The sequence below is a fragment of the Lutra lutra genome, chromosome 10, assembly GCF_902655055.1.
Source record: "Lutra lutra chromosome 10, mLutLut1.2, whole genome shotgun sequence".
Taxonomy (NCBI): domain Eukaryota; kingdom Metazoa; phylum Chordata; class Mammalia; order Carnivora; family Mustelidae; genus Lutra; species Lutra lutra.
Window position 1 is genome coordinate 44,007,821 of NC_062287.1, and position 13,957 is coordinate 44,021,777.

The 13,957-nt window shown below is 35.7% G+C and overlaps 1 protein-coding gene across 3 annotated transcripts in view; it reads right to left on the reverse strand.

Annotated features, from left to right (window-relative positions):
* The window catches only part of TMEM135 (transmembrane protein 135), a 253,981-nt gene that overhangs the window by 146,571 nt on the left and 93,453 nt on the right, over positions 1–13,957 (reverse strand). For 2 of the 3 annotated variants that reach the window (XM_047691065.1, XM_047691062.1), the window contains exon 5: positions 8,000–8,065. The exons of the other annotated variant lie outside the window; for it this stretch is intronic. In XM_047691065.1, coding sequence (XP_047547021.1) covers positions 8,000–8,065 — 66 coding nt within the window. The remainder of the gene's footprint in view (positions 1–7,999; positions 8,066–13,957) is intronic. 3 annotated transcript variants of the gene reach the window in all.

A 13,957-nucleotide genomic window follows, 5' to 3' on the forward strand; every position in this document is an offset into this window, starting at 1 on the left:
TAGGCTAAACTCTTAATAGATTATTTGTACAGCTTGTCAATAAGCATACAATTTCCAGAAGAGAAAAAAAAAAAAAACAATAGACTTGAAAGAGTTGTTCAGGAACTTTCTAGAATGGTCAGAATTCCTTCCCTCTTTTTTCCTTAGATGCTAAGCATGGGGATATGGGAGGAAGCTAATCAAGTTAACAAAGACTATATTTCAAATAGTAATGAACATATATAAAACATCTTAATATTTTCTTCCTATCAAAATATAACATGTAAATCAGAGGTCTTCTTACAGAAGAGATAAGCTAATTTCCCTCGATAGGATCAACTGAGCCTTACTCTTGCACTTCTGCAAGGTCAGGGTCTCACCATTCACTGTGGAACTTTTGTCATAAGACTTGAAATGATCAGAACTAAGTTTCCACTATGTAATGACTCTACCCTGTTTTTCAAATAGAATTCTTAGGTTTATTGGTGAATTTCACCTTTTCTAGCATCACACTTCCTCCTGCTATGTTTATTCTATGTATGGAAACAAAATCATGATCAGCAAAATTTGGTTGAGTAGGAGAATTCAAGTCTGTAACTAAACATATATTCTGTATATTACTAAACTATTGGCACATGACAGCTGAGGGCACTGGCAATACAGGCTGACCAAAATATTTAAAGTCTGTCTTTCATCACCAGTTCTCATTTCACACACTCATAAATAGCCACAGTTCAGAGATCTCCACATACTCCCTCTAATATAGAACATGCTCAATTGTATTTAAAGAAAAAAGTTATCAGTGCACCTGGGTAGCTCATTCAGTTAAGCATCTGACTTGATTTCAGCTCAGGTCCTGATCTCTGGGTAGTAAGATCAAGCCCTATCTCAGGTGCTGCACTGGGCATGAAGCCTGCTTAAGATTTTCTCCCTCTCTCCCTCTACCCCTCTCCGCACCCCACTCTCTCGCTCTAAAAAAAACAAAAATTATCATTTAGGATAGGCTAAATTCTAATAGGCTTACTTTGTGCCAGACATTGTGTTAACTGCTTTACACATATTATCTCATTGGTTTCTCACAAAGTAATGAATGAAGAGGATGGTTTTAACCCTATTTACAGCAGAAGACACAGAGTAGCAAGGTCATAAGTGGCAAGTGGCAAGTTATGGACTCAGCCACTGGACCAAATATAAAGCTTCCTCAGAGCTGCAACCTATTAGCTTTATTTACCATTACAACCCAGAACCTAGTATTGTGCCTGACACCCAACTAATATTTGGAGAAGAAAAGAAAGGGAAGGGACACCAGATCTGACCCCAGTGCCATGTGTTAGCTGTCTTTAAGATACTATGAATAGGGGCGCCTGGGTGGCTCAATGGGTTAAGCCTCTGCCTTCCGCTCAGGTCATGGTCTCAGGGTCCTGGGATCAAGCACCGCATCAGGCTCTCTGCTCAGCAGGGAGCCTGCTTCCCCCACCCCCTCTGCCTGCCTTTCTGCCTACTTGTGATCTCTCTCTCTCTGTTAAATAAATAAAATCTTTAAAAAAAAAAAAAGATGCTCTCAGTAAATATTTATTCATTTGATCAGATTTTATAAGCCATTAGTTCCTGGCATTCACCAGACACCAGGCTACAGACTTCACTATTTGAAATACTAACACTTCACTTATTAAAGACTTACATATTTCCTTAGGTGGTATTAAAAGAGAAACAGTAAAAATATATAAAATATTTAACTAGGAAAAAAATCCAATTTTAAAAATATAAATGTATGAAAGCTTACTTCTAGATTTCTTTATATAAATAATTTTTATTCACGAAGATGAAAAAATATGTAAAGTATTATACTAAACTGTATATAATTTTTAACAATTTCAGCAATGTTGGAAATGGATCTTAAAATCTGAATAATCAATTAACTTTGTGAACAAGGTTGAACATCAAATATGTATATTTCATAGTCTCTTCAAATAGTCCTCAATTCATGAAAAAGTTTTGTCAAAAAATATATCATTTTATTACAAATTTCATCATCATTTTGAAATAATATAGCCCTAGTACTTATTAAACATATAAATCTGTTTTTATGGCTATATTTATCTTAAACTAAGAGCTGATTAAATCAAAGTGACATTTGCCACATAAGTTCTAAATAACTCTATTACTGGTTCACCAGACATATACTAAAATCCTTATTATGTGCTAGGCAGGGGCTAAATCTGAAGAAACAGAAATCCATACCAAAAAGTTCCTATCCTTACTCCAGCAATTACATTTAAAGCAAAATATTCTCTATTAGTTATTTAAAGCATGTCCCAGAAAGGCAAAAAAAGGTTTCCATTCTAATAAAACATGCAGAATACCTAATACCACACAGTAATAGAAAACAAAACTAGATACTGAATCAAATCCCTTAACCATCTTTCCAAAACAGCCAAATCCATGCTGCTGTGCTCTGCTTTACATACAAAAATCTTTAAATACACTTCAAACTCCTTGCTATCATCTGTTTCATCTTACTCAGACTGTGTGTTTCTTGAGTTCAAAGAAGACGTTTAAGAGTGAAAAATACTTCTTTAAAATAGCTTACAGTGGTGGCTAGGCATTAAAATCAGTAGATTTTAGTAGCTGTGTATACTAGATAAGTAGTAGTTCTATAATAGATTAGTAGATCTATATAAATATAGATAATGGAGTCCAAAGCTAGACACGATGGACAAAGTCTTTGGGGATGGAGCCCACACACCAAAATATTTTGGAGCTCCATGGGCAGTTGTTATGTACAGTAAAGGCTAAGAACCACATTTTTTTTAAAAAAGAGGGGGTGGCGTCTGGGTGGCTTACTTGTTAAGCATCCAACTCTTGATTTCATCTTAAGTCTTGATCTCAGGGTCGTGAGTTCAAGCCCTGCAGTGGGCTCCACATTGAGCATAGAGTCTACTTAAAAAGGGGGGGGGGGGGGCTGGAGGAAGGAGAGCACATAAAGCTGCCTAAAGTAGAAAATGTTAAAGCTTAAAGATCAACTGATCAAATCATTTTTCTAAAGTATGAATCTGAAGTTGTGAGAAATTAAATAAACTGCCCAAGATCACATAGTTATTAAAGCCAGGAAGAGAATCCACATGGACTAGCATGCAGACTAGTGTCCTTTCCAGCACACAAAGCTGGCTCTTCTACTTGGAAAGGAAGTAAAGTATAAATTCTTGATTCACAGGCTTACTCAATATAAGCACGCATATAGTAAATTCTCAGGGAAATGTGATTTAAAAAAAAAAACCTACAGTTGACCCTTGAACAACATGAAGGCTAGAGACACCAACCCCCAGCAGAGTCAAAAAAACTGCATATAAATTTGATTCCCCAAAAAACTTAACTACTAATAGTCTATAATTGATTGCAAACCTTATAACATCATCAATCAACACATATTTTGTATGTTATAAATTTTTTTTAAAAAAGTCTTCCCAGGGGCGCCTGGGTGGCTCAGTGGGTTAAGCCTCTGCCTTCAGCTCAGGTCATGATCTCAGGGTCCTGGGGTCAAGCCCCACATCAGGCCTGCTTCCCCACCCCTCTCTCTCTGCCTGCTTGTGATCTCTGTCAAATAAGTAAACAAAGTCTTTAAAAAAAAATTCTTCCCAAAAAACTGCTTCCTAGCTTATACAATTTAATCAAGATACTAAAGATCCAGCCCTCACACAGGACTGTACAAAAAGCATATCAACATGGTTAGACATCTAGTGACTAAACAGAACTGTGAAGGGTCAGTATTTTTTCCATTCACTTTAAGTCACATATTTCTTTATACATACTAAGAGGGAACAGTGATAATCAGAAGGCGTAAAAAATCATGGCTGATCACATAATCTTAGAGGTCTTAGCTACTCTGCTATTTTTCAGCTGTCGAGCTATAGGATAACTAAATAATTAGAAAACTGTTAAGTAAGTGAATTACATTGGCAGAGACTATACAGTACAGTGGAATGAGTGGGCATTAGAGTCAGACTGGTGCTCAAATCCTAGCTCTCCCATTTCGTGGCTATTTGATCAAAGGCAAAATGTTTAAATCCTCTGAGCCTCATTTTATCTATAAAATGAGCATAATAATTTCCCTCGGTGAAGATTTTAAAAAGATAATGTGTCACCCCTTTGTTTAAATCCTCCAATGATTTACTATAACTTCTAAAGCCAGTTTCAAACCCTTCAACAACTATCTTCTTATTTTCTGAGAGAGGAACCAGGTTTTCTGGTCTCAACATTTCTTAAAACGTCCAGGAAGAAATGCCCAATAACTAGACAAAGCGTAGGCTTAAAGTCAGAACACAGGGAAGGGTGGACAAGCAAATGTCAGTGTCGTAGTGCAACCAGACAATAACTTACTCAAAGACTGATCTTTTCGTAATTTGGATATACCAGTCTTTATTCTTCCTACTTGGTAGCACGGTCATGGAGTTACTTCTTTTTTTTTTTTTTTTTTTTTTTTTTTTTTCAAAAATAAATGTAGCCTTTATTACCAAGTAATAAAATAAAAGACATAATTAGCATAGAGAAGCAGGATGAGGTGATTAAATGAATAACAAGTGTGTGTTACTTTCTCTCTGGGGAGAGACTGGGTTTTAAGTATTACAGTGCCTGGCATCTAAGTGCACATATATATAAACCCAAATTCGTTTTAAGCAGAATTAGGAATTAGCAGAAAAAGGAACTAACCCCGCTAATATGTGGGTCAAGAGGGCCCAAGGAGTTCATGGGTCAAATGAGGGCTTCTGGTAAAAGAATAGAAAAGGGAAAGGAGTAAAGGCATACTTCTTAATCTCTGCTTAACAGCAATAGGCTAGAACAATTATTTAAGTGCCCCAGGATAAGTAAACTGCTTGCCCCTCTCCTCCCTTAGTATTTCATAAATTTTCCAATATGATAAATATGGTGATTACAGCTTCTGTTTAAATAATTCCCTAAACTGTTAACCTTTTAGCATTTCTCCTACTACCAAATGAATTCTCTTTTGTTGCCCTGATACTAAAATTTAGCACATTCCAAGTGGTCTCTGGACTCCAGTTACTTCCAAACTCAACATGACTAGGCATTTTCTACTCTGCCAGATTTTTTTCCAGGTATTCATGCAATTGTTTCCTCAACCAGAGTAAACACCTCTAAAGGCAAGAGGCATGTTATATCATCTATTTCCATAGTACTTAGCCCAGCAGCTCCAAAAATCTATGCCACTTGTATATACACATATTTAATAATATCTTTGTTTTGTCTTGATTTTCTATTTTCCAAGTCAAATTAAATTAAAACTATTCTGTAGCCTATCCTAACTGCCATTTACTGAATACTGACCACATCACTGTATTTTTTAAAATACAAAATATTATCTTTTATCAATGTTAACATATCAGAGACTTAGAAGAAATCGCAGAATTACTATGAGGTATCACTGATGAGAAGACACATTCCATTTCCAGAGATCTTAAAATATAAAAGAAAAAAAAATGTGCAACTTAATAGTTTTAACCTCACTTTCAAAACTTAAAGTCAGAGAGTGCTTAAAAATTCTTTCCAAGGGATACCTGGGTAGCTTTGTCAGTTGGGGCTTCTGCCTTCACTTGGGGTCATGATCTCAGTGTCTTAGGATCCAGCACCGCATTGGGCTCTCTGCTCAGCAGGAAGCCAGCTTCTCCCTCTCACTCTGTCCACCCCCCAGCTTGAGTGTGCAAGCTCTCTCTCTTTCTCTCTCAAATAAATAAATAAAAATCTAAAAAAAAAAAAAAAAAAAAAACCCTCTGTCCAACATTAATACCTCTTAATGAGGTTAGTAACCTGTGGCAATCCCCAGTAACTGGTAACTGGGAGGGAGAAATGGATCAAAAGCCAGCTGCTTATATGGGGCGCCTGGGTGGCTCAACGGGTTAAGCCGCTGCCTTCGGCTCAGGTCATGATCTCAGGGTCCTGGGATCGAGCCCCACATCGGGCTCTCTGCTCAGTGGGGAGCCTGCTTCTTCCTCTCTCTCTGCCTGCCTCTCTGCCTACTTGTGATCTCTCTCTGTCAAATGAATAAATAAAATCTTAAAAAAAAAAAAAAAGATTAAAAAAAAAAAAGCCAGCTGCTTTAACAACTTCCTTTCCATTATATAAAATATGTACATATCAAATATGTGTTGATATGCTCAAAAGATTACGTTTAAAACTGTCTTGCAGGGCACCTGGGTGGCTCAGTGGGTTAAGCCTCTGCCTTCAGCTCAGGTCATGATCTCAGTGTCCTGGGATCGAGTCCCACATCGGGCTCTCTGCTCTGCAGGGAGCCTGCTTCCTCCTCTCTCTCTCTCTGCCTGCCTCTCTGCCTACTTGTGATCTCTCTCTGTCAAATAAATAAAATCTTAAAAAAAAAAAAAACTGTCTTGCATACATTTACCTTCTTGCAACAGAACATAAAGTTTAAAAATGCATTGCCACCCCCCCCAAAAAAATACCTAGTAATTACTAAATTCTGAGATTCATTTTGACATATTCTAGGCAGACAAATACACCTGACTTTATTAATGGGAATTATTTTTTTCTCAAAATGGCACCACATACTAGTTTGTTGAGAATACAAAGCGATCAGTTAAGTCTTTTTCATAGACAAAATATGTATTACAAGTTACTACCAAAGTTCCTTGCCAATATACAATTCAGCATTTAAGAGTATATGATTCCCCAATGATTGTACATTTTCACCTAACAGCAGATATACTGATCAATAAAACTTATAATCATACAATAATACAATTTCAGTTAACTCCTCAGATATTCAGTCACTTCTACTATTAAATATTTAGGTTATTAAATTATAATACTACAATAAATGGCACAGAATTTAATTTTAGAACGAGGAACACTATATTTTATCCTTAAGTATCAGCTAGTAGAATAGAAAAAACATGGCAACATGACATCATATTCAACCTCAACTTGGTGAGAAAGTAAATTAAGAAAAGGCAGAGAGAGGGGTGCCTGGGTGGCTCAGTGGGTTAAGCCACTGCCTTCAGCTCAGGTCATGATCTCAGGGTCCTGGGATCAAGTCCCGCATCGGGCTCTCTGCTCAGCAGGGAGCCTGCTTCCCTCTCTCTCTCTCTCTTTCTCTGCCTGCCTCTGTCTACTTGTGATCTCTCTCTGTCAAATAAATAAAATCTTTAAAAAAAAAAAAGAAAAAAAAAGAAAAGGCAGAGAGAGTGGTAATCAGGCTGGTAATAATTCTGGAGTGAAAATTTATTTCAGTAGTAGCAATTTTTTTTAAGAATTCTCAGGAGAGGGTGCCTGGATGGCTCAGTGGGTTAAACCCTCTGCCTTCAGCTCAGGTCATGATCTCGGGGTCCTGGGATAGAGCCCCACGTCGGGCTCTCTGCTCAGCAGGGAGCCTGCTTCCCTCTCTCTCTGCTTGCCTCTCTGTCTACCTGTGATCTCTGTCTGTCAAATAAATAAATAAAATCTTTAAAAAAAAAAATTCTCAGGAGAAAAAAAAAATTCTCAGGAGCATTTAGAACAGTAAAAACTTAGAATCTGTTATCTTAATTGAGCCTAACCTATAAAACAAACAGACTAAATTCCATTTTTCCCACCTTCTCTCTCTTGTTTCTCTCTCTCTCTCTGTAACAAATGTCAACTTTACAAGTTATTTTATCCTAAGAAAGAAGTATCAGATCTGTGGAACACAGAATAAAAAGAAAGGAAAAAGTACAGAATTATTATCACTAAAAATATATATATTTGCAGAAGTTATTATTAAGTAAATTGTCATCTTCTTTTAAAAGTAAAAGCAATTGGTAACCAATATTAAAGAGTTAGCAATTTGCTTTCAACCCAAGATCCGGTTCAATATGAATGAACTAAAATAGATTTGTAGGTCAGATTCACTCAGTATTATGTACATCATGTATTTCTCAATTTGTTATATAAAGCATCACAGAATTCACCACATTTTATGTTTTAAAAACTGCATACTACGAAATAAATAATATTTATGTCAAAATTCTCATCTTACTTCTCCATTTCTTAACGTTGTGATGGTTCCTCTTGCTACTGCCATTCTAAATAGTGTTTCTGTGGCCTGCGAATTAAAAAGAAAAGCAAAAATACACATTCATAATCTGTACTCAACTGTATACCCCCCAAACTGTAAAAAACATTCATTATGATTATATTTCCAGCAACTTCTAGAGAAGTATCAATAAGTCATATTAAGAGATACATGATCTCCATTATACTTCAGAAAGAGCATCTTCAGAACATTTTAATAATATTAAGGAGTGCAAGCAATTGTTTCAAAAGTTATTTTGATCTGCTGGTATTCATCCATGTCTACAGAGTTTCAAATTAGTATACTTACATAATTTTAAACCCTAGTCTGACTAACAAAGATTAAGTAAAAAACTAGTATATGGATTCAATTCAGAAACTATCATTTTTTTTCTGATTTTTAGTTTCCATTTAAGTTCCATTCAAATCACCTGACTGCCACTGAAATACTGACAGAACATGAAGTAATTCAGTGATTCCATATATAAAATAACACCCAAAAAGAATTTTTGCTTTCTATATACTAACAATGAATAATCCTAAAAAGAAATTAACAAATCTAAATAAGTTTAACCGATAAAGCAAAAGACTTGTTCATGGACAGCTACGCAAACTGCTAAAAGAGATTACAGAACACACACATAAATGGAAAGGCATCCTGTGTTCATGAACTATAAGACAACTGTTAATCAACACCACCAAAAATGATCTATAGGGTCAATGTGAATCCTACCAAAATCCCAATGACTTTTTCTACAGAAACAGAAAAATCCATCCTAAAATTCATACAGAACCCAAAGGACTTCAAATAGCCAAAACAGTCTCGAAAAAGCCAAGTTAAAGGACTCACACTTCCTGATTTCAAAACTTATTTCAAAGCTATGGTAATCAATCAATTCTGTGGGACAGAATAGAGAGCCCAAAAATAAACCTTTGCATATATCACCTAATGACATTCAATAAGGGTACCAAAACCATTCAGTGAGGGAAAGGACAATTTTTTAAAGAAAATATCCACATGCAACAGAATGAAGTTGGACCCTTACCTTATTACCATATACAAAAATTAACTCAAAAGAAATCAAGGGCATAAATATAAGAGCTAAAACTATACCATTCTTAGAAGAGAAAATAAGGGCATAGCTTGATGATTCAGGGTCTGGGGAGGACTCATTTCCGGGTTCCTGGACAGCTGGAAGCAAAGAGGAGCAAGCTTTTTCTCTACTCTCATAAGGGCACTAATCCCATTGGAGAAAGCTCATCATCTAATCTGAATTACCTCCCACTGAGAGGTAGGGTTTTGACATGAATTTCGGGGTGACAAAAACACTGAGTCCAGGAAAAACTATTCCAGTCAGATGGAGCCAGAAATGTAAAGGCCAGTAGGTGAGATCATGCTTGGCATGGACGAAGACAAGCAGGAAAGCCAATGAGGCCAAAAGAAAAAGGTTTTGTGAGACTATGGTTGGGAAAAAAGAGGATGCAAATTCATCTGTTCAATACGCTCTTCTGATTTTTAACTTGGCACAAGGATTCATTTCCAACCTTTGCTAAATAGAAGACAGAATTCAAAGGATGCTCTACAAAACATAAATTTTAAAGAATTAGTAATCCCCCCCCAGCAAAAAAAAGAACAACAGAAAAAGGCAATCCTAAATTTAAAAACCGAATGCACATCTAAAGAAATCCAAAGAGTTGGATTGGAGGGTTGGAAACCTGGAGGAAACTGGAATAAAACTGATGTGTGTGTATGAACTTAGTCTGACCGGCGTAACATAAACAGCAGTGTGAACATGTTAATTTAGACATAAGGAAATAAATAACAAAAGAAATACGTAAATGGTTGCAAGCGGTTGCCTCTGGGTGGTGGAAATCAGGCATCGGAAGAGGTGAAAAAGAACACTGCTCTCTTTCCATTAGCTCTGCAGCAAGCATGCTATTTGACTGTTTACACTACATAGACATCCTTGATCAAGACTTTTCTTTTAACTTTTAAAGGTTAATTTTAAGTAAATCAAGAGTGTCCAATTTTGCAAAGAGGTCAAATGCTTTACAACTTCAATTGAGGAGTGCCTCCAAGAATAAAGCCAAGGACTAAATAAAAGGACATAAAGTCAAACAGTGTAAGTAAACTCTGAAAAAGTTTGACAATAAAGGTAAGAAATGACTATGAGTTGTTGCTAGAAAGAACTGGGTTGAGACAAAATTGAAGACAGTATACTTTTAGGACAGAAGAGATTTAAACAAGTTTGTAGTGGCTAAGTAGAAGCAGTCAGTCAGGTAGAAGAAGTTCAGACACAGGGAGGAAAATGATCCCAACAGAAGGGGATTCCTATGGAAGACAGGATCAAGAGCACACAGCAATCTGTCAACTAAGTTAAAAGGGAGAAGGTACAAATATAGGCAAATGCTTTCCCTCTCCTTCCCTCTGCTCTTCACCCTCCCCTCTGTCCCCTCCCTTTCCCTCTCCCTCTCTAAACCACAGGACAGGATAATCTGAGAATGACAAAGACACTGAGAGAAAGAAAGATGGGGATGAGACTAAAAGTAAAAGCAAAGCAGAAAGGAATGGAATTGCCAAGCAGTACTAAAAGCCCAGCTAAGGCTAAAAGTCATACATCTCTGTTGTTACAAAGCTACACAGTTACAGAATTAGAAAGCTAAAACTGCAGTTTAGGAAAAGTGAGCAACCCCAGACAGGTGAGGAATTAAAAAGTAACAATTTTTCATTCAATTTTACTGGTAAAATATAGCATGTAACTTATCCATGAAAGCCAATTTTTTCTAACATTGTGTATGAGAAGAGCAATCTTGAGAACACTCCTTTACATACACATACACACCCTGGGTGCGGGGGGGATGGATATCTACACACGAAGTTAGAAAATAAAAAATCTTTTAGAGCAAACGCTGTTAAATTTTGTGATTGCAGCACGATATGAATATAATTGCAATTCATAATTCACTGAGAGAGGTAAAATAGGCCATTGATGGCAAAGAAAAGGGGTTGTTATTCATATACCCATATAAAAAACATATTATAAGTGAATGACTTTGCTATGACAAATAAACTTTACTAAAGCATAAAGAACTAGATATTAAAAGATCTATTTACAGAAATTGTTACTGAAGGAAAAAGTTTCTCATCAATGATGTACTTGCATTTTTTCTATTCTTAACAATATGTATATTAAATTACATCTTCCATCTTCCTATCTTCCTATTTCATTTTAAACCTTATTTAATCTAGTGATGTGATTATCAGTATTCCTCTAGGTCACATTAGTTACTATATATATTTGAAAAGCAAAAGGTGACAGGCAGAGGCAGCAAGCATTTGGGATATACAATAACTTCTCTAAACCAGATCACATTATTTGCTTTTTTGTGTCCCAAAAACCTGAGGTAGTCTGAAGATCTAATTCTTTATCTGTACTTTCTCCAATAGAAGAATTCCAAACTCAATCTTTTGTTTCCAACTAAATTGATTTATTTCATCGGCTCTTCCCACCAACATTTTCAAGATGTCTCATTCTAACAGCACTCTGTCAATTCAGCTCAGCTTCCTTTGATTCTATAGGGAACCACTGGAGTGTACAACATTCTTTTGACCTCTACTAAAGAGATTGCTTTTATTTTACTTGTACCCAAACAATGTCTAACAAGTGTCAAAAACAATGAGATACAGGGCTAACTCTTAGCATTTGTAAAGTGACCACCAGCAAATTCTTCATTGAAATTTCCCTCTCCTTGAGTTTTGATAATAACTACAATGACTACTACAAAAACATTCATTAAACATTTTCTGTCAATGGCAGGGTAAAAAAACATCAATAGGTCCTTATTTAGAAATAGGTTACCAAGAGAGACTGCTTTTTTAAGAGTGTTAAATAAAAGAGACTTAGGAGACATGAAATCTAGATGTAATAAATGCAAGGTTCTGGGCTGGATCCTTGTATTTGTCTGTGTATGTGTGCAAATAAAAAAAGATCCAGGAATTATAATGAGCTGGTAACAGTAGTAGTCTCCGGATGTTTTCTTTTTTTTCCCTCCTTTCTAACAGTCTACATATATACATACATATATATACACACACACATACTTTTGGTAATAATAAAAAGGAAACCAAAGCAAGTAACAATTTTTGTCACACTAAAAGATAAAACAGATTTAAAGCAGAATTTTGGAACAATGTAAATGCTATAACACAAGCAGTACTATACTGAGTAGCATCTAAAGTGAAGATAACCAAAATTCAACAGACTCATGCTCTTATATGCTAGTAACTTTTCTTTCAGTAAACCAACACGAAGTAAAATTAAAAAGAAATTTATATTTAAAATGCTTTACCTTGAAAAGCAGTATAATAGCTTTAAAGCATCATATTACAGTCAGACTTCAGTGCATTAATTTAATTTGAAGTTTATTTATATAAATACAAAAGTTGTACTTAGCAGGCATTTACTTCCTATTAATTAAGCAACTAGAATTCTAATTACCTTATTTTCACTATTTACAATCTGGGCAAACGTGAGGCGGATCATTTAAACTCTCTAAACTCTGACTTCCTTTGTAAAAAGGTAACAGGAATATCAACCCATCTTCTTGTGTTGGTTAATGCAGGTATTGACATATGTGAAAAGCTCAGTAAAGGGCTAGCTAAATACAAAATAGTGAATCCAAGGTCTAGCTTAGGACAGCACTTTCGTAATGAAACGATGTTTAAGAAATACTAATTTTGATTTTTTTAATGTAAAAATAAAAATTGGGCTAATGAAAGACCAAATATGAATAAGCCTTAATCACAGATATGAATCTAAGAACAAAACATCTATGTCAAAGAGTCACAGCACTTACTGTTCTATGAATATCCCCTGATTGTCCTGCTTTGCCAACTAAACAGAGAGGTCCTGGAGGGCATGAATTCAATCTTTTATTTATGTATTCCCAGCATCTGGTGCAATGTATGACAATTAGCATAAAGATTAAGAAAAGCAGGTTTTGGAAACAGATTGTTGAGTTCAAATTCTAGCTTTGCCATTTGTAAACATGGACAAGCAACTTCACTTCTTTGAGCTCAACTTTATCATTAGCAAAATAAAGATAATAATGGTATGTTACTGAAGGAAACTTTCGCATGCTCAATAAATGATCATTTTCTTATTATTAATTTCTCAAAGGAAATGCAGAATTCTATCTTTAAAAAAAATCAGTCATCAATGGCAATTAAAATGCAATTAAAAACCACATCAGATAGCAATTAAAAATGCACTATATAAAACAATCAACCACAATTAACACACTATGCCAGATGGTCATTTAATTCTGCTAAAATTCTTGACAGGATAGCCAGAAAGTAGAAAACTTACATTATTTCAAGATTAAATTATCAAAAGTCTTCAGAAATCATATGCAAAATTTACTTCCATAGAAGAAAAAAGATTTAAGCATTAGCCATAGAAGAAAAGATTTAAACACTGAGGTTTTCAAGCACTAGGTATTTTCCTTTTATGATAATAAAAGCACTTAATAAAAAATAGGAAAACAGGATTAGCTATCTGCTTCTCACAAAAGGAAGAGTGGGCCCAAGTGAGCCACCGAATGTGTAGGGAATTAATCCCTGGCTGTTCATGGCGTTTTCTGTCTTTGTTCTCTCTTGACTCTGGCCCAAAGATAAACCCGTTATAAGATGAAGCATCAGCAGTATAGGTAGTTGGTACTGGAAAAGAAATTCTGATTTTCTGGCCAAAGGCATATGGAAAGGGATCCTTTCCTTTAGTGCAAAGAAGAAAGGAAAAATACCCATTGTGTTTTTCACTCTCTTCTCTGGCCACTTTGTCCCAAAAGCAGGCCCTGTTCAGTGTGTGCCGCTATGACAGTGGTGCAGGCAGCTATACCACCAAGAAAAACCCTGTCCTTCAGG